We start from the raw sequence: 21251 nt of genomic DNA on the forward strand, positions 1-21251 counted from the left end.
AATGGTCCATACATAATTATACACACAGCCTACGGCTGACTGAGTGGCACATTACATTCTCCTGGATTCAGCCCTTTGTTCAGACCCAGCTCTAAGCTGCGGTGCACCAGCTCCTGGTGTGGCTTCCTGTCAACATACGTTTGTTCTGGTGTCTGCATTTCAATGTCTGTTTATCTGGTGAGCAATTCCTGAAAAAGGCTCAAAGGCCAAAGGGGTCAGATTGTTGTTTCATTCAGTGTCTCTGGAACTGATCCTGCTTTCAGTGGCGTCAAAAGGAGCAGGAGCAGACCCTCTGCTTGGAGCAACAGGACCCCCATCCAACTTCCAATTACATCTAGAGAGAGGCTCCCTTTGTCTTCTTTAGAAGGTAGAGGGGGTCCTGAAAATGGAGAGTGATATCTAGGAACGGACTGCAGGCCACACTTACAGGGGTGCGGGACTATCTGGGGAAGCACAGACGCTGCAAAAAAGGATTGGGGGGGAGGGAGGAAAGGAAGAATAATCAACCAAACATGAGCTCCCCATGCACCAAAAGGGCAAACGTAATCCTGGGATGCAGGAACAGAGAAATCTCGACTAAGAGCAGAGAGGTTATTTTACCTCTATCTAGCACTGGTGCAACTGCTGCTGCAATAGCGTGTCCAGTTCCAGTGCCCACAATTCAAGGAGGATGTTGATAAATTGCAGGGGGTTTAGAAAAGAGCCACAAGAATGATTAAAAGGGTTAGAAAACCTGCCATAGCGTGACAGCCTCAAGGAGCCTCAAGCTGTTTAGCTTAACAAGGAGAAGGTTCAGGGGCGATGATCACAGTCGGTTAAGTACCTACATGGGGAACAAATATTTTATAGGGGGCTCTTCGATCTAGCAGAGTCTAACCCGATCCAATGGCTGGAGGTTGAAACTAGGCAAACAGACTGGAAATAAAGCTCAGACATTTTTAACAGTGAGGGTAATTACTCACTGGAACAATTTCCCAGGGTTCTGGTGGACTGTGCAATTTTTAAATCAACATTGGATTTTTTCCTACATATGCTTTAGTAGTTCAAACAGGCATTATGATGGGGCAGTTCTCTGGCCAGTGACATATAGGAGGTCAGACTAGATGATCACAGAGGTCCCTTCTGGTCTATTGATCTGACAGGAAAAGATGGAATGCAGTGATCAAACTCCAATTTAATACAACCAGGTCTTCGTTAGTATTGAATTGATCTGGGTAACAAAACCCTGGTCTCGTTTCCCTTCATCCTGGAAAAATGACAATACATGGAAAGAACAAAGAAGTCACAAAGCCTTTGAGACAGGCAACATTTATTTACAAACTGTCAAAGCATGAAGGGGGAATTAGTACACTTAACTCAAGACATGCACTCAGTGTGGTGAAATGTAGCTGTGTTTGCCCAGAGCAGACAATGGGAATCCCATACATTGAATTAAATCAGGAAAAATACACACAAAACAAAACAGTTTCACAAAAGTAAAACAAGATGGACACAGAAGACAAAGTCACGACCAAAACAAACAGAATGATATTGTTAAACCAGCACTTTTCAGATGCTTGTACATACAAACAATTCCAATAGCAGCCAGATGTAAAACTGGCTACATAGAAAATAATCCAATACTTTGTTGCAATTGTTTTCCTGATATTGATATATTCAAAATGCAGGCTAATCCCCACCCCGAGTTACTTGCTCTTTCCCATAAGGCTGGGAGTTACAGCTCTACTGCTTTCACTTAATGCAGTGCTACCTTTTTCTAAGGCTCACCCAGGGGACCAAGTGGTTTGTTACAGTAAAAACGTGGGATGAATGGGACATGCCACCAAGCTAAGCTGAGCTCCCCTCAACGGCAGCTGCAGAGTTAGAGCACCCAGTGCAAAGGGCAGTAGATGATTTAGAGTTGGGGATTGGTCCTGCTTTGAGCAGGGGGTTGGACTAGATGACCTCCGGAGGTCCCTTCCAACCCTGAGAGTCTAAGATTATCCTAGCTGGGTTTATCAGGAAGCTGGTGTGAAATTCAGAACACCTGCAAACATTCAGAATTTCATTCTGGGTCATTCCAACTGGCAAAGTCTGGTTATTTTGCAACATTTTGCAAAATAGGATACGTCTATGCTTAAAACACTACAGTGGCGCAGCTGCACTGCTGTAGTGCTGACGTGTTGACACCACAGCAACGGCAGGGGTTCTCCCGTCACTGTAATTAATCCACCTCCAAGAGGCTGTAACTAGGTCAACGGAGCAATTCTTCTCTTGACCGAGCCCTGTCTACATCTGGGGTAGGGCGGCTTAACAACATCTCTCCAGGGTGCAGATTTTTCACACCTCAGAGACGTTGCTATGCCAATGTACGTTTTCAGTGTAGACCAGCCCATAGGGTTCGTGCCTTCAAACATGCAAAAAAAAAATGAACTTCCATATACTTAAAGGTGATGTTTGTTCAAGGTGAACAATCAGAAAATTCAGAGTTCGCTTTCTAAAAAATGGGTGTGCTCTGGAGGGGAAGTGGCCCAGCTGTCACTCCAAACCAATCACACCCATCTGGCAGCTTTTCACAGAACTGCACCATTCTTTTGACATCACACCAGTGTGAAAACTGCAAGCTCTGAGGTTTTCACGTATCTTTTGCATGGCCCACTGATTATGTCAAGCCTCCCATTACCATGACATCACCAAAGATGGCAATACAGACCCTGGTCTACACTGCACTACACATGTCAAACCAGGTTTAGAAACCGTCTCCTATGGAGGTGGCCAAGGCTTTAACAAACAACAAAAAAATTAGTCTTGAAAACTGTTCATAGAACCCTGCCCTAGGCACACTACAGGCACAGGCACACTAGCAGAAATTTTTTTTTTTAAAAAGGAGCTTCTTAATGTGGTCTCACCAGAACCTGGTGGGGAGAAAGACTTTTGTCATCAGTCATTGGAACAGAGAAGCCGATTTAATCTGTTTGTGACTGACAGTTCCTGAACTGTATGCCTGGATCTGAGGAGCCCAAAATCGGCTTCTCAGTGTGAGGCACATGTATTCTCCAACATGTCATTTTCAAAATGAGGTATTTGAATATGTAGATGCTTAATTGTATTTTACACACACACACACACACACACACACACACAAAAACATGTTAAAAGGACACAAAGGCTGCGAAAGTGAAGAATTCCGAAGGCAGGAAATGCCAAAGAGTGCAAGAGTTCACCCTTCCCCCTTGTGCAGACCCTCACCTCATGTATATATAGACCGACGCTCTCCCCGGCCCCACCCAAGACTAATTACAAAATCACAGACTGTCAGATAATATAATTCCATGCAATTTTTTCAACAACTTTTATCAGCATGTTATATTTTGTCACGCTTATACTTACAGGTCCTTGTTGACTTACATGATAAATTCTTGTCCATCTCAACTATTGCACTAATTTAGCCAGCAGGTGTGCAGTATGTACGATTTCTCTTCAGCCAGCAGCACAGCCTTCCTTCAGTATAGTTCAGAGGATGAGGCAATCAGCTACGGAGGTAACTTGGATGTGAATTTAGATGGCCTACATATGTCAGTCAGTGTTCACTACTATTCTCTCCTGTAATAGTGACTCTGTAGTCTATTAGATAAGCACCACTGACTGAGTACCTTGGCTATAAATGATTTTCATGGATTATGTCTGTAATACAGAGTCAGATGTAGTACAACAGATACTGCGTGTGCCTCGAAGGCTGTAGAACAAGGTGTGATATTAGATGAATTACATGATCACATTTCTCATATAATACAATCAGGGGCGGCTCCAGGCACCAGCGCTCCAAGCGCGTGCTTGGGGCAGCAAGCCACTGGGGGCGCTCTGCCGGTCACCGCTAGGGCGGCAGGCAGGGTGGTGGGTCCGCTAGTCCCGCAGCTTCAGCCGACCTCCCGCAGGCATCCGAAGTCGTGGGACCAGCGGACCCTCCGTGTTTGGGGCGGCAAAATGTTTAGAGCTGCCCCTGAAGACAATCATGACACATGCCCATGAAGGGGAAGAGTTAAAGAGGAGACTGAAAACGCCAAGGTACCTGAAAGGGAAGGGGGGAAATGGGTTTACGGGCTCGACAAGGCCTGAAAGAAAACCCTCTTTCCCTTCTCTTGTTCCCAGTTTTGTTCTGCCTATTTACATTCCCAGTTTGCGGCCTGCTTGTCCTGGAAGATGATGAGGCGAACCAGTGAAATGAAGACAACAGAAAAGCCAAGAGAGGGAAAGTGACGTAGACAGAGGGGAACAAATTTTAGATCAGACTGTTCACGACTCTGGGTTTTTTTTCATTTGTTTTTGTTAAAAGCTGATGAAAATTAAAAGGTGCCTTTATGAAAAGATTCAAATCCTGCCTCTCCCCCCGCCTCCCCAAACAAACACTCTTTGATTAAGGTGAGACACGTGCTTTGAGACATCCACAGACTCCTTGAGCCAAACAAGGGAACTCCAGACTTCTCATTCTGGGTATTTCCAAGGTCTCACACAAGCAGGGAGTTGTTTATTTAAACCTCCCAGGCTAACATTATTCATCACGAAGCAGCAACGAAGGAAAGGGCACAAGCTCGAGTTTTGTTTTGTTTTGTTTTTAAATCTTCTCACCTGGAAATCTCCTGACTTCTCAGCACTGACCTGGGGAGCCTCAAGCACTTTCCTAGAAGGTTTTTGTTTTTGCAAATAATAAAATGCAGCTTTGTCTTCCCTAGAAACGCTGCCGTGGCAGAGCCGTAACGCGCCAGCGTAGACGCTCACCTCAGCAATGGGAGGAAGGGGAAGAATTCTTCCACCGGCCTAGCACTGTCCACACTGGGGGATAGGTCGGCTTAACTACGTCGCTCGGGGCTGTGGATTTTTCACAGGCCTGAGTAACGTAGCTGGGTCGACCTGTTTCGTGCAGACCTGGCCTGCGTGCTGGTAGAGAGGAGCTGGGAGAGAAGCAGGAGGCACTGAGAAAAAATAGGACTAGTTTTAAGACTAGAAATCCAAGAAAATCCCCCTCTCACAGCAGTTCTGTCAGTTGCACATCCCATGGCAGCAATTCCTTCAGCAACTCTCAGCAGCAGACTCTGGGCTGGGAAATTCCAGTCTGGGGAACAAAGAGGCCGAGCGCTGGAGTGTTTCAGGTGGTGGTAATTGCTCTTCAGACGGGAGCCCCACAGACCGAGGGGAAAACACAGAGTTAGTAGCAGACCGTAATGCAGACAGGGAAGGGATAAAGGAACAATGTAAGTCCTAAAGGGGCGGTGGGAAAGGGAGCCAGTTTTTACAGAGGGCTGAGAGGAGCCCTACAACAACCCTATTTCCGGTTACGGTAGAGAGAGAGAAGAGTGTACAGGCAACAATGGCAGCAACTGTGAAAAGAGGAACTGTTCCAGCCGCAAAGGCCCCGCGACCAGGAGCTGCGAGGACGTGGCAAGGATTCAAGGGGCTGAGGAGAAGGTGTCAGATGGTGGATGATGTCAGATCCCCAGGAAACATCACGCCCCTAGTGGTAAAAAAGCCCCCCAGGGGCAGAAAAGCAACTGCAACTAGTGCCAGAACTCTTACAGGGAAGGGCTAGAAACAATTAGCCTGGGGTGCTCCCGAGAAGCCCAACCTGAGAACCACAACAGCCGCCACCGGATGTTTCAGATCTATCTGCAGGACCTGAGATACCACAATGATGGGCGCTCGTGCTAGTCTATTTAGATGTATTACAAGCAGAAGAGCCACCCCCTGGGTGGTATTTGCTGAGCGCTGCAAGGCGATCCCCTGGGCTGAATGGGTGGCTCAGGCAGGACCCAGCTCTGAACACTCAGTAAGCGCTTTAATGGCTCAGCGAAGCTGTGTAGCTCCCCACCTCTGCTCTGCAGCAGCAGGACTCCCACCAGGGCGGCTCCTCGGCTGGGGAAGGCAGAAGGGCTAGTGCTCCCCATCCACCTCCACTTGCTACCTTCTCCTCCCGTGCCCCGAGCTGCTCTTTGGCCCCACCCCTTCTCGTCTGATCCGTCAATAGATATTGGAACCCCTGGGAAATTCCTACAGAAAGCACTTGGAAGTTAAGGTTTGTCCAAGATAATTTCCTGTGAACTGAGTCATTAAAAATGACCGGTTCTGCCAACAACAACATCCACACCAGCCTCACCACGCAGGCCTTCTCAGCCATCATACCCCAGAGCCCCCCGGAATGCCTCCAACACCTCACGGTCGTGCACCATGGGGAGAGAACTTGCCACTTCTCACATCTCTAGGGAGTGGGTCAATCTAGCAGCAGCTCGACTGCCGTCGGGAAGGCCAGGACGTGTGAACTGTGCGTAGTTTGAGAGAGTTTGCTGCGGAGTAGGATCAACCTGATCTGTGTGTTCCTTATGTGCCTGTGATGTAATGTTTTTACTGTCACTCCACCCTGACAAACCCCAGCCCCGGGAATGGATTTTGATTCCGGACTGCCACGGGCACAGGAGCAGAGAAAGCAAAAATAGGAGCATGAAAAACCTGCTTCGTCCCTCTAGTCGATTCCCAGCCACTGCACACTTGTTCTCTGTTGTACCTTTCCTAGTACCTCTGCCTGCCCTAGACTTACACATACCAGAAGCATTTGGGCTCCTCCCTGCCCCTGTCAAGGCTGATTCCCTACTGTGGCACTTCGAGTGCAGAAGGTGGGGGCCTGCAAGGATTCTAAATATTAGTACTGGCCACTCCAGGCTGGTATTAAACTCCCAAGGTTACAGCTTCTTTCTGACCTTGGATGAGTAGATGCTGCCACCACCCAAGTGCAAAAACCCCTTTGAAGACCCAGGAAGGCGCACTTGGGAATTCTTTCCTGTGGGTACCCTCAAGCCCTTTCTCTCCCTTCTCCGGGGAAGAGCTGAGAAGGAAAACAAAGGAAATCACCTGTTGCCACCAGCTAATTCAACAACATGTGCACAAACCTCTTAGGACATTAAAATTCAATCCTGTTCTTAAACAAGGTAAATTTTATTAAAAAGGACAAAAAGAAAGAAAATACATCTGAAAACTCAGGCTACTGCTATTTAAAAAAAAATACAAAAATAACACTCAAGAATAGCTTTCTTGAGGTCCAGCTTAAAGTTATAAGCAAAACAAAAGCACCTGGGGTTAGCACAGAGGAGTCCACAAGCCATAAAGAAATAAAAGAAAGAAACCTAATCGCATTTTCCTAGACATTTTCTAATCTACTTACATATCTGGGGTTTCAAATGAGTAGTTTCTAGTTATGATTTGATGAGTTTTCGTACCTGGCCCAAGCTCTTACAGCATAGCTGCAGCCCTCTGCTTCTCCCCGAGAACAGACACACAGACAAAGGGGAAGTTTTTTCCCCATTTTAAAAAGCTCTAGCCTTCCCATTGGCTCTTTTGGTCAGGTGCCCACTCCCTTCCTTTTACTTATGTAGGGAGACTTTTTAACCCTTTACGGGTAAAGCAAGTAGAGAACAAGTACTAAGATGGATTTTAGAGCTAACTGGCTGGCTGGGTGTCCATAAAAGGGAGCTACCCCCCACCCCTTCATTTATCACAGCCCCTTTGGAAGCTTCTCCACAAATGCAAGGATCCCACTGTCGGGCAGCATTCCCTGATATTCGGCTTCCATGACTTCACCCCACTACTCCAAGCTGTACGCCCTGGCACTACACTAGATAATTCCTCCTTTGCATTTACAACCGTCACATAAATACAGACTTATGCCACACACTAGTCATCACATGGTCAAGCTATATATTCTTATGAATCCATCCCTCCAATTCCTCAACCATGTGTTGCTCTTCTACCAACTCCCTCCAGTTTGTCAGTCTCTCTCTGGTAACAAGTGAACTCCAGATATATCGTAGCTATGACCTTCCTTTCACCCTCTAACGGTGTAATTCGATCCATCAAAGCAATTGTTTGTCTCACTACTTTTGTTCCGCACAGCTCCATGCTGGCTGGCACTCATGGGTCTATTCATCCTCCAGTTACCTAGCACTTTCTTCCTCTTATTATTTGTTCACTTATTTCATTAGGCTAGAGGCTAGACTTACCAGGGGGTGACCATGAGGAGCAGTAATCTTTCAAAAGTACCTTTGTTGGCATCCAGTCTTCTTCCCACACTTTTCAAACACAATTGCCCATGGAACCTAGATTTGTTAATTAATCCCTGAGGACGCCTGGAGTTCTGTTGAACTGGTTTGGACTACTGCACTAGGGAGGAGCGTGACGTATCCATGCCCTTGCAAGAGTTCTCTTTTCTGTTTACCTGGTTGTTCTGAAAACAGAACAACTGGAATCCCAGGAAGAGCGAACATTATTCATCTGTGGTGTCATGTTGGCACGAAATCCTGCACCCAAGCACCGGAGGAGGTGATATTGTATCACGTAACAAGCAATATGTGAGTGCGGCCACAAGGTCGTTCGTGAACAGCAGAACGTTACTGGTCTTAAAACTAGAGCTTTAAATTTTTACAATTTTAGGTTAGCAGGTCGCACTCTCAACCAATCAGACAAGGTGAACAGCAGGGTCATTCTCCAGACACTAGACCCGTGCGGTTTTGTTCAGGTTCAGGTATCAAAACTATAGTATTGGAATCAGCAAATGGATCCAGATTTGGAAGCGGAGAAGGGCTCAGTTTCCTAAGGCAGATTGTGGTCCCCACAAACATTTCAGGTCTCAAGGATCCCGAGACAGAAGGTGTGCAGAAGCATTCCAGCCACTCAGCTCTCCCTCCCAAGAATGACATGACTGAGAAATCAAGAACTGACTAAATTACACCAAGTGAGCCTCTCCAAGGACCTTGGCATCGTCAGCTTCTGCCACGGAGGACGTGAGTTCAGGATGCACCTCAGCTCTCCCGGCCTAGCAGGAGGATCTCATGTGCACAGCAAAGCTGAACCGGGTCTCTGAAGAGAAGTTAACAGCTGTTCACTACGACAATTCCCACTTACTCATCCACTGGCAGGCACTGACGGTAGGCTCACCTGAGAGAGAAAACTGACCCAACCCTCCCAGGACTAGAGTCAGACTCAAAATTAACCCACCTCTTCCCAGACTGGAATCCTGTAGGTCACCCAATTCCATTTCCAATGGAAACCAGGAATACAGTAAGCTGGTATCCTTAACCTCTGATGCGCTCTGCAGCTAGACAAGGTCTAGTTGTTCAAGCCCATAACAGGGAATATCGAAGCTGCACAATCCTGATCTTCCCCTGGCCTGAAATAAAACAAAATGGAGGAAAAGACAAGGAAGAAAGCAGAAGAGAAACCCCCTGCAAGAGAGGACTCCCCAAGAGCAGCTACCAGCCCATCCCACAGAGAGAAACATCAAGCTCAAGGAAAAGGGAAGCGACAGAAAGTCAGTGAGACACTGCTTTATCTATTGCACCTATCACCATGGTATCACTGCTGATCACCATCAGATGTTTAAGGGAACTCTATGAGCTTCCCTACACCCTTAAAAGCAGGAATACTGGCGTGCGATTTCCACAAAACCACAAAATACTTAAATGCCCTTTTAGGTTTAAACTGCACATAAAGGCAAGATACACAACCTCGCCCATCCCCAAATCCTCTCCAGAGCAGCTGACCTAGTGTCCCGGCCCATCCCTTCCATAACCGCGTTACGTGTTTGTTTCAGACTCAAACAGAAAAAGGAGCTCATCTCACGAGCGCCACTTGCTCTCACATGCACAACTCTGAAATCATCACTCTGACCCACCACAAAATGTCAAGTAACGACATTTGCAAAGGGGTGGTTTGTTTCAAGAAAGTTACCCACAAAACCAGGGTAAGGAGCGTCTCAGCTGCTTTCCCAAAGCAGTCCCAGAGGTTAGGCTGCTTTATCAGCCCTATCACCTGTTAAATGCAACGCTGCTCAGGAAAGCCCTTTGAGTGACGAGGCCACATCCGGACAGCACAGTTCACCCTTGGTGCCTCCTGGGAATGGGGGAGACACAAGAGGAAGTTTTTATTTGCAGAGAAAATAGACGAATAAGCAACTAAGCAGCCCTGGCTGACGTTCCTGGCATGGCACAATGAACGTGCCTGTTAAACCCCCGCTGACAGCAAATGGAAACCGCTCCAAGGCTTTGCAATAGCTGGGTGTCTGTAACAAAGCCCTGTTTGTACGGCACGACTGATTCAAAAGATCCCCAGTCCCCATAACAAGAGCAGCCGACTGACTGCTAGCCACGGAGGGAGGCGTGCCTGGCTGTACTTTGGCATTAGACTGAACATGCTACACCTATTGGCATAAGGAAGCAGGAATGGAGCATGGTCTTGGATGGCCACAGCTCCCAGCCTGGGCTGCTTGTCTATGCTTATTTTCAATGTTAGATTCTGGCAAACATCAACTTTAGTGTTTCAAAAAAGAAGGAAAACCCCCTTTTTATTCCATGTTAAGCATTGTTCTCTTTGACTTGGATAAATATAGGCTCCTTCAGAGCCCCAAGCTGCTCAGATGAGCTCCCAGCAAGAGTGGGGCAGCCTGAGGATCCACTGCCCTTCAGCAAACCACTGTGCTCACAAGGGACAAACTCGCAGCCGCCACTGGGTCGTTTCAGGGCCTGCCAGTCCGCAACTAAACCTCTGCCTGTTCCAGGGGATGAGCTCAGAGAGCCCAGAGTTCTCAAGCGTCTGCCTCCCTGCCAGATGGCTCTTCATACCTCGCTCACCAGCATATCCAGGATCAACACACACCAAACACGGGGCCGTCTGGGGGACCTTCCGTCTCTCTCAGGAGCCCTCCTGAGCAGAACTGAGAGGCACAATCCAGGATCAGAATAGCCAATACAGAAGCCCCACACAGAAATCCATAACAGGCTTTGAGCGCGCCGGTATGCACAGGGGCAGGAGGCTGAGAGTTTATTAGTTTCAGGCAGACCTGTTACAGCTCAAACCGACAGGCTCTTTGCTTTAACAGTGACCCGCAGTAAATTAAAGGCTCTCAGGAACTTGAGACACAACAGAACCTCGTAGATGCATTAGTGCTAAGTGAGCTCTCTGGAATAACTCGGAAATCCTCGCAGTCTGCTACAACCGATTTACCTTCACCCAGGAGCTACAGGAATTCAGAGATCAGGAACATGTATCTTTGCGCTGCTTCTAGCCACTACTCTCGCTCGCTCCTGCGAACATGCACTCAAAGGCTCCAGACAGGGAAGGTTTCACCTGTGCTATTTTCAGCTAGGAGTACAGGCCAAAATAGCTATGTGCAGCTCTCTGGCAGCAACCACTTCAAATTCTCACTGACATCTTCCTAAAGCTACATACTGGACTGCAGCCCTTGGGCAGGCTGAGCGCTCGTCCTTCTGCACATGCCTGACGTGACCAAGAGGGGGACATCAAGCTCCCAAGCTGCAGGTTCTGACGTACAGCAAAGTGGGCGCAAAAGCAGTGATCCGGAAAGAGGTTTAATTTAAGAGTGATTAGCTTGGTGTTAAAGACCCTTTTCATATACGAACCCATCCCAATCTTAACGTCTTTCTGCAGAGCAAGAAACAGTCACTCCAATGACAGAACCTGCTGCCAACTCCAGAGAATTCTCAAACTGAACTGGTAACTTCTTGCTCTGCCTAGAAATCTTCCATGTGCTTCATGAAATTTGTTTTGATTCCCCCGTTAGTATCTGCACTCGCTAGTGCCGCAGCGTGCAGAGACGGAGGTTCACAAACCGTTCTTAATGTGATTACATTTGGAGGCACTGGTACCATGATATGCAACACATTAAATTATTATGGCAATGAGTCAGTGACTCTCACACTAATGAGTAACATCCATATAATCTCATGGGACTGTCTACTACATAACAGGGACCAATTCTTATAAAGGACTTAGGGCTCATGCTACAATGAATCACAGACTGTTTGCAGTACAATATCCTTCTGTACATCAACCGAGTGTTGCCCACAGCAGCCACCAAAAAAGATGGTTGTTCAACATGTACAAGAATAAGTTCAGCGTCTGCCTTTGTGAAGTGTGGTCTGTTTGTTTTATTGAGGCTGAGCAGGTGTCTTTACAAACACACACCAAGAAATCAGCTGACCCCATCTACACTGGCACAGTTGTGACCCAGAGAGAGAGCCATGTCCACTACCTGCTGTCAAACGTCACAGAACTAGTTTTGTGTTTAGTGCAGACGCAGCCCTAGTCCCCCAGAGGTTGTCATCAATGCATTTACCCACCTCTCACCTTCCCTGCTGCCAATTTGGTAAGTTACTCACCTGCTTTGTCTTGCGTGCAATTACACACACACACACACACACACACACACACACACACACACAGCTAACGTCCATGTAGTCATTATTTGTCCTGCAGTAGCACTGAGGAGCCCCAGTCCTGGCCAGGACTCCAGGGTGCTAGGCGCTGTCCAGACGCAGAACAAAAAACAGAAGTACATTTATCATGTCCCTTCCACTGCCTCTCCTACGTTACCCCCACCAGCCCCACCTCTAACATGCCAGACCTCCGGGGGCTGTGTGAAGCTGTGTTTATTTTTAAATCAGACTGCCACAAAGGTGTTCCCGCCTTCCCTCTCCAAACACAGGATGCTCCCTCCCTCCCATTTCCAAGAGGACAGAATTCAGTCTGTGACCAGTGTCTGACTTGTGTTTTGTTTTTTCCATGTACATTTTTCTCTTGCCCTCTAAGACCTGCACGTGGATTTATTGGTGTGAAAGAAAAATATAATGCCAATAAAAATGTAAACTTTTGAACATTTCTAACATATATTGCCTGCTAACTATGTACCATCTACAGAATACGTGATGGTGTGACAAAGGTTTGATTGGTATAGCTCATGTATAACTTTGCCAGCCATACCTAATGCAACCACCCAACCGTCAGACCTTTATACTGCACCATCATCATGGGAATATTTGAGCGTGTGACATGTCAACAGTTGAACTAAAGTCAGATTTCATTCACACAGAGCTTATATACTCTACACTAGGGGTGGGCAAACTTTTTGGCCCGAGCGCCACATCGGGGTTGGAAACAGCCTGGCCCCCGCCCCACTTCCCGCCTCCCTCTGAACCCCGACCCATCCAACCCCCCTGCTCCTTGTCCCCTGACTGCCCCCTCCTGGGACTCCCGCCCCCTGGGACCCCACCTCCTATCCAACCCCCCCAGCCCCTTTCGGAACGTGGCCCCGCAAACATGGGCGGAGGACTCAGGAGGAGCAAGGGCAGCCTTGCAGCCGGAGAGAAGCGGTGGTTTCCCCTTTAAAGCGCCGCTTCTCTCCATCAGGGAGTGCGGCCGTCCGGTGCGCCTCCGGAGTCCTCCGGCCGCGCTCCCGCCACCTGCACCGCCCACCTGCTCCCCTGAGGCTGCGGGTGAGTCTCCCTCCCTACTCTCCCCTTTCCCCCCCCCCACATGGGGTGTGCTGGAGCTGAGGCTGCGGGAGAGAGAGGACAGCAGGGGAGGGGCTGGGGGTGAGCCTCCCAGGGCAGGAGCTCAGGGGCCGGGCAGGAAGGTCCCGCGGGCCGTACTTTGCCCACCTCTGCTCTAGACCCACTGTAAAGAGGCAGTGACTGGGTGACAAAGGCATTGTTCTGGCTTTAAAACGGGAGCTGCTGGTTTTGATCTCCTTCCAGTCCCACCCACAGCTGTGAAGTATTCCTTGAAATATTCACTGCCCAGGCTGTGAACCCAAATTCTTCAACACAAAGGCAAGTGAGTCCTGCCCTCCCTCTGTAACTATCTCAAGCTGCACAGGATTCACAGTACCTACTGTAACACTACCCACCCCAAGGGCCTTTTTAAAAAACTTGGCTCACTGCTGTATGACCCAGAACACCAGATATACGGTACGTACAGTACTGCAGAAAACTCCTAAGGGATGTTAACAAGCCCTATTTCCCCCTTACACTGGTAAAGTTTTTCCACAATTCAGGACACAAGGCAGGAAGATTTATCTACATCAGGGTTTTATAAGCAATCCAATTCCATGCTTGCGCTCTAAGCAGCACTCTACCTGACTGGTTGTTCCTCATACGGATAGCTTTTGCTTTGGCCAGCTCCAAAGCAGTGACCCATCGCTGCCTCTCCACTTCGGAGCTTGCCTTTAGATGGTATGTCCTTCCCCCACTGGAGAGTACGATGTTACAGGAGTCCTCCGTATCAATGTGCGCTGTTGACAGGTTGATGGTTCCGCGACAGGTGTGAGCCATTTCGGCCTGTGTCCTGCACAACGAGACAGAAGGGGTATAAAATCCTCTGGGTCCACACTCAGATCTTCCCTGGCCACACACCATTCCTCTGCTGGCAGTGTGCCATTCTGCAAAACTCACCCTCTAAAGCCACTGCAAAGAAAAACACCCAGAGAATTCAGAGAACAAAACTGACCCTTCAAAGCCAGGAGAGCTTCCCAAAAGGAACGGAAACAATCCAACACACGGAGTTTGGAATAAACTGTTCAGTCGCTTTCATTGCACAGCCCCATCTGTTACCTTTAGTGTTTATTTTGCTGGATTGCATGTGCAATTGCTTGACTTTTCTTGCTATCCCAAAATTAAACTACTTAAAGCTCTTTCCACCCCGGCATTTCCCCCCTAAGTCTTACTGTTGCTTCTTTCCCTTTCCACTTTCATTGCTAGGGTCCCATTCAGTAGCCCTGACTCACAAGACTAACTATCTCCCTGCCATGCCCCTTTTTCTGCGCTCAATGCTGCCTCGTGTCTGATGTTTCGATTGCAAGCTGTCGGGGGCAAAGCTGTGACTTTTCCACGTGGGAAGCTCTTTAATGCTGTACAGATGCATTTTAACAATATTACAAAAAGTCCTGGCAACACTCCTGTTTACTCTAAGGGGATTACTCACGTGAGTGAGGGCTGCAGGCTCAGCCCCGTAGTTTGGGAGGGTTAAACTCCCACAGAATTCATTTCACCCCAGACCAATTCATAGTACTCAGGCCAGTAGGTATGTGCTACCAAGGATATGTGATCATGCAAGTACTATTGCTTACTGTAAAGCCTCAGTGAGGGCTTACAGAGCAGCTGATGCCTTGCGAGGGAAGTCATTGATAAACATCTTCCTATGTATCGTTACCTAGGGGTGATTTCATCCCCTAATTTGCAGGAAACCAGGCTGTTAGATTTACTCTGCATTTGTAAAGTGCTCATTGCTCACGATGTTATGTGCCAGTGCTTCCCAAATGCTGGTTTCCGACCCACCAGGCGGTCATACAGCTCCCACCTGTGCTCTCACTTCCCCTGGGCAGCAGCATGGGGAGCAGGATCCAGGCAGCAGCAGCACAGACGAGCACCTCCAGGGACCACACGGGATGGGAACAGGCTGCTGACTGTCCATTCACTGGCTCCGGCTGCTTCCTCTGAGCTGCTGTGATGCTGGATCCTGCTCTCACTTCCCCTGGGCAGCAGGATCCAGGCAGCAGTAGCAGTGTGGAGGAAGCAGCTGGAATCAGCCAGCAGACAGCTACAGGAGCTGCTCAGTGTCACCAGTGTCAGAAAACTTTCTACAGTTGGACCGGCCTTTCCCTGGCCTAGGCTGATGGGCGGTTTGCTCCAACCCCTGCCTGCTGCCTCCCTCGGTCTCTCCACTTCAGCCTCACTCCACACCTGCCCCTCATGCCCTCCCTGCTTTGGCCTCTGGCCCCACCACTCCCTCCCCTCAATGTTCCCTCTCGTTTGCCTTGCCATGGGGTGCATCCCCTCCCAACCACACACCATCAGCCAAACAAATCAATTGTTCGCTCTGCTTGTGCATTATCCCCCTTCCCCTGTTCCTCTTTGCGGCACGGACTGTCTGCAGCTCTGTTTGTACAGCACCAAGTACAACGTGGCCATTCTTGGTTAGTGCCCAGGCACCACCATGATTAATAAAAATGGGAACCATAGGAAGGGCATCACTGGCATGGGATTTAGAAACCCTCAGCTCCTTTTTATCACAGCCTCACTTTTTACTCTCTCCTCAGTGGAGGTTTATTGCATATTTTAGCCTTACATGAAGTACAAGGAATTGTTCATACGATTAAGTAGCAGGGTCCCAGGCCTGTGGAGTTGATGATCTAATTAAACCTCAAAAGCAATTGAAGACCAGCAGAGCATGACTGGGCGGGGGAAGGGCAATGGAAAGGAGAAGCAAGGCAGGGAAGAGGAATGCTGCTTCTCGGTGAGCAGATTGTGGGCTGCTTTGCTGGTATCTTGTTAGTTACATTTAAACAGCTGTCATCAGAGGCGGCGAGTTATAGTCCATGTGGTGCCCGGGCACCAGCAATATTCAGAGCCCAGGAGCCCAGCTCCACCAATATTTGGGGCCGCGTTCCCCCCCCCCCCGGCCCCACCTGCTGCCACCGCCCCCCTGGAGTGTCCCCCAGCCCCCTCTTGCCTTCCTGGGGCCCCAGAGCAGAGAGTCACTGTCTCTTCCGTGCAGCTCCATGCTGCCTCCCTGCAGCAACTGCTGCCGCAGGGTCCTAGTGCCCCCCCCATCTCCACTGCCAGGGCAGACTGACTCTGAGCCTGCCCTTCCACCTCAGACCCTTCCCTTTTCCGGCAGGACCCTCCCGCAGCACAGCCCCCCCTGCAGTCACCACTCCTGCCCCAGGCTGGGCAAGGAGGCAGCCCCACCCCTCACCCCCAACGAGGCTACAGTCAGGGGCAACAGCAGGGGAGGGGGAGCACGGAGCACCCCCAGCACCCACCACGGGGGAGGCGAGGGAGATTCCTGGACCTGAGAGGGGCCCCTAGGAGCACATGCAGTGACAGGGGTGGGGGTGAGTGTGCTGCTGGGGGCGGGGAAGAGGGGGCTCCTCCCCCAGAGCTCACTGCTGCCGGCAGGGAAAGGGCTGGGGGGAGTCCTCCTCTCTGGCCCCTGTCCCGGAGCAGCCTTCCTACACCCCAAACTCATCCCCAGCCCTGCCCCATCACCGAGCCCACACCCCCAGCCAGAGCCCTCACCCCCCCACTGCACCCTCAACCCTCTGCCCTAGCCCTGAGCCTCTCTAACACCCCAAACCCCCCAGCCAGAGCCCTCACCCCCCACACTCCTACTCTCGCCCTGAGCCCCTCCCACACCCCAAACCCCTCATCTGCAGCCACACCCCACAGCCCTCACCCTTGCACCCCCTCCCTCCGCACCCCCTCCCATCCCCAAACTCCCTCCCAGAACCTGCACCCTGCACCCCAATCCCCTGCCCCAGCCTAGGGCCTGCACCCCAAACCTACTCCCCCACCCAAACTCCCCCCCAGAGCCTTGGGCAGGTGGGGGGCAGAGTTTGGGTGGGGGCAGGTTCTGGGCACCACCACAATTTCTACAAACCTGCCACCCCTGGTGGTCATATTCTGAGCTGCAGAATGCAAGATTTTCTCCTGAGCTGGGGGCAGGGAGGATTTGGGGCAGTAAAGGGAGGATGCTGCTGAGTGTGTTTCAGTGACATTCTCCTGGATGCAAATTTCCCCAGCAACAGCCTGAGAATAGCAGCAATTTGCTCAGTGATTTGCAGGGACTTTTCAATTACTGATGACATTTTTAAATTCTCCCCTATGCCTAGTGATGCTCAATCCCAATTAAGGAGTATGACAGGGACAAGCACTTTGTCACTCTAAACTTCAGCTATTTTTGCTATAGCCTTGTTTCAAAAACGTGGTCAGATTTTTTAAAAAATAAGAACGAAGTATCTTGTCCACTTTCCTATGGCTCAAAAATGGAAGAAGGGATTTTGCTCAAGCTTTCTGAAAAAAATTACTTTCAGTCAGACATCATCCCTGGGAAATTTCAGCCCAAAAATGGTTTTGGAAAGTTGAAGGCATGTGAAAATAGGGAGTTTGGGAAAAGTGTTTTGCAGTCTTCACTGCGGGAGTCACTACTGCAGCAAGATGCTAATTCACCTATAATAAAGGCTGGTAGATGATGTGCAAGTGTTAACACATACACACAGGAGTGAGTCCCAGAGGTAGCAGCATATAAGAGAAGGGTCAAGGGGTACTGTATAGATGCATACACGACAGGCCTCATGAACCTATCAGATCGCAGCTGACAGCCAAGATCTTTCATTAAAAGCTCATAATTACACCTGGCCAATTGTGTAATGCTTCATGGGTGGGAAGCAGGAGGCCCTGATTCCTACAGAACAGTTTATGCCCTGAAGTTAGACAGCTCATTAGACATGTGCTTAGCGTGCACCATTCCAGATGTTATTAGTGGCCATAACATTATCCGGGCCTTTTTAAAATCCATCTACGGTATTTCTTGGTGACTTCCTGCAGCAATGAGTCCCCCAGGTTAATTATTGGCTACATAGACACTACCTGAAGTATTCTGTCCATTGACTGGTTCTAAAGGTACTAAGTTCTCATGAGTCTCATGGAACAGGGTAAAGACAGAGGGGACAAATCAATTTTCACAAAGCCCCTCAAGGCCTCATTCCTCTTGCTGATAAATCCTTAGTGTAGCCCACACCTTCAGTGAAAGACACTTTTATGGACACCTGTCCTCCACCTGCTCCTCAATGGATCCACCCCCACCCAGTCACATAACCCTGTGTCATCCACATCAACTACTTTACAGGGAACAGTGACATCAAGGAACATTTAAAATATATCAAACTGGATTTAAGGGTTCCCCTGATTTGAAAAGTTAACCACATTATCTCCTTTGGCTCGTCATCTCCACTTCCCTCTGCTCTCTTCCCTGCTCCGGGACCTATTATTCTTTTCTTGTACATTCTGCCCGGCACCCAGCCATCCTCTCCTTCCCTGGACACACAATGGCCATGCTTAAATTTGCCAGTTACTTTATGCAGGGATTTTCAAAGGAGTCTAAGTGAGTTAGGTGGTCCATGTGCATTGAAATCAATGGGATCTGGGCTCCTAAATCACTTGGGCTCCTGTGAAAATCCCAGACATACGTAACTCCTTAGCCAACTCACTCATTAGGGTGGGATTTTAAAAGGTGCATAAGTGACTCAGGAGCACAGATCCCACTGGCAGTCCATGGGACGTGTGCTCCTAAACAAATCAGGTGCCTTTGAAAAACCCGTCTGGTTGGAGTGTGATTTCCTGCAGCAACTGTAGGTGAGTACGAGAGAATAATGACTCCTCCTTTCCAGCTGCTTTTAGAGAAGCTAAAGAAGCTGAGAATGTGGAGAACCTGCACCACGTGACCACCCAGCTCTCCACAGTCCTACAGCAGATGATCTATAAACCCCAGTTTGGGAATCACTGGGTTAATCAATCATAGAAATGTAGGGTTGGGAGGGACCTTGTGACGTCACCTGCTCTCTACGCCCCCTCCTGCCCCGGTTCTCTCTGTTCCTTTCCTATTGCTTTTCTCTAGACCCGCATCTCTGCTCTATGCTCCTCAAGGCGAGGCAGGGATCTCAGCCAGTGCTCCAGGAGCAGATTAACTATTTTCTGCATCTTCTCGGATTCACCCAGAAAGCAGGCGCAGTGAGCCAAACACAGCAATGCCAAGCCTCTCTACCCAAAGAATCCTGCCTGCTCAGAGCCCATCACCATGTAACTGTGCAAGTGATGGACATGGAGCTGTTCCGTAATAATTTTATGCATACCGTAAACAAATATTTGTTTTCACTATAAATAACTTGCAGTGCTGTGCTGTGATAAGGGATCTGATTTGGAGCTGTAACCTTCCAGCTGTGTTTAACACTGTCTCGTTGGGGACAGCGTCCCTGGTACCTACTGTGTCCAGTGACAGGGGCTGGACGGTACACAGGAACACTTCAGTGGGGTTCGGGCATTGGGGTGCGCCTGCCGTTAACCTGCAAAGCAATCCACGGCAGTCCTGAGCAGAGCGTCTGTTAACCTGCAAAGCAATCCACGGCAGTCCTGAGCAGAGCGTCTGAAAGGCTGGTGCTGTACGGCAGCTCACACCCAGCTACCACTGGACAGACACTCTCCATCTGGAGGCGGGGGAAACACAGTGACTCACAATCCTGGCCGCCCTGAGAAAGCAGGAGTTACCGTAGGAATCTCTTGCTTTAGTTTAATAGGCGGCTGTAGGGAAAAGCGAGCAGGATGGAAACAATGGCTCATGCTAAGCCACCCCTCAGCAAACACGTGGGGATTGTTATGGGACAACAGCAGGGCCACTGGCTCTGAGCCTGGCTCGGCCTCCACAGAGCCTGCTCAGTTGGTTTTAAACACACAGGGCCAAAGCACAGGAACTGACACGAACCAAGGAGCAATGGCTGGATTAGAAGGGTCTCTCCCTCTCAAGCGGGAGAGAGAGTCTCAGCCAGGGAAGCCAGTCACCCAAGCTAGGCCTGCCTAGGTGGTGGTCATCACAGGATGGTAGAGCTTTAGGTTAGAGAGACATGCCTGAGGACTGTGGGCTCAGCACAGACTCACTCAAGAGTTGCCCTCCTGTTCTGTGGCTCTAAGCCACTGGGTGTGTCGTGTAAGACGAGCTAGGACCATTGGGAGTCCCTGGAAGAGAAGAAATTCAGCCAGAATTCCTCTAGCCTGGGGCTTCCATCAAGCAGCCGCTTCGCCATCCCCTTATAGGTGCTGCACATGCACCCCAACTTTCTGTTCTGCTCTACTGACTGGTGCAATGGAGTAGCAAAGCCCTGGCCCAGTCCCACCCTGCCCTCTTTGGGGAACGTGACAGAAGAGTGCAGAAGTCTCTGTGCCACCAAAGAGGGACCCACAGTCATGACCCTGCTCCTAGGATGATGCTCCGATAAGTCAGTGATGTGGGGAATAAACAGCAACTTCCACACACAGAAGTCAGGTAAAGGATGGAAGAGTAGCCCAGGAACAGGACAGCCCAGGACCCAGGACAAGCAGCGGCAGAGGCACGAGGGCTGCCATGCCCATTTTTACAGACTTTAATGGCAGTCAGGGAAGGGGGGAAAAGGCCTTTGCTGCTCTGTTACTGTGGTGGAATAGAACCCTACAGAAACCTCAGAGAGCCCACACTGCACCTCCTGGGAACTCCCCATCTGCTGTGAACCTGACCTGTCACAGGGAGACTGGAACTGCCAGCAGCTGGAACCTGGTACAGAGCCTGTGCTCCCCATGCAGCTCCGGGCTGGACTCTGCACAGGGGCACAAGGAAAGAGTGGGGAAAAGGGCCAAATTCAACCCTGGTGTAACCCTATGGAGCTCAAGATAGCTGCATCTGCTTGCACCTGGGCTGAATTTGACCCGGAGTTAAATGAAGCTACCACCTCCACGTCCAGCACACACACACACACCCTGGTGATACCCTCCCAGGAGCGCTGCTTTCCTCTTTAAGGCCCGAAGGCCCGAAACGATGGGGTTTTTGCAAATAAAATGAAGGGTTCTTGACTCCAC

General features: G+C 49.6%; 1 protein-coding gene across 3 annotated transcripts in view; it reads right to left on the reverse strand.

Moving 5' to 3' along the window:
- The window catches only part of OSBP2 (oxysterol binding protein 2), a 376231-nt gene that overhangs the window by 269311 nt on the left and 85669 nt on the right, over nucleotides 1–21251 (reverse strand). For all 3 annotated transcript variants that reach the window (XM_044989854.1, XM_044989855.1, XM_044989856.1), the window contains one exon: nucleotides 13949–14157. In XM_044989854.1, coding sequence (XP_044845789.1) covers nucleotides 13949–14157 — 209 coding nt within the window. The remainder of the gene's footprint in view (nucleotides 1–13948; nucleotides 14158–21251) is intronic.

This window comes from Mauremys mutica, chromosome 16, assembly GCF_020497125.1.
Source record: "Mauremys mutica isolate MM-2020 ecotype Southern chromosome 16, ASM2049712v1, whole genome shotgun sequence".
NCBI classification, from domain to species: domain Eukaryota; kingdom Metazoa; phylum Chordata; order Testudines; family Geoemydidae; genus Mauremys; species Mauremys mutica.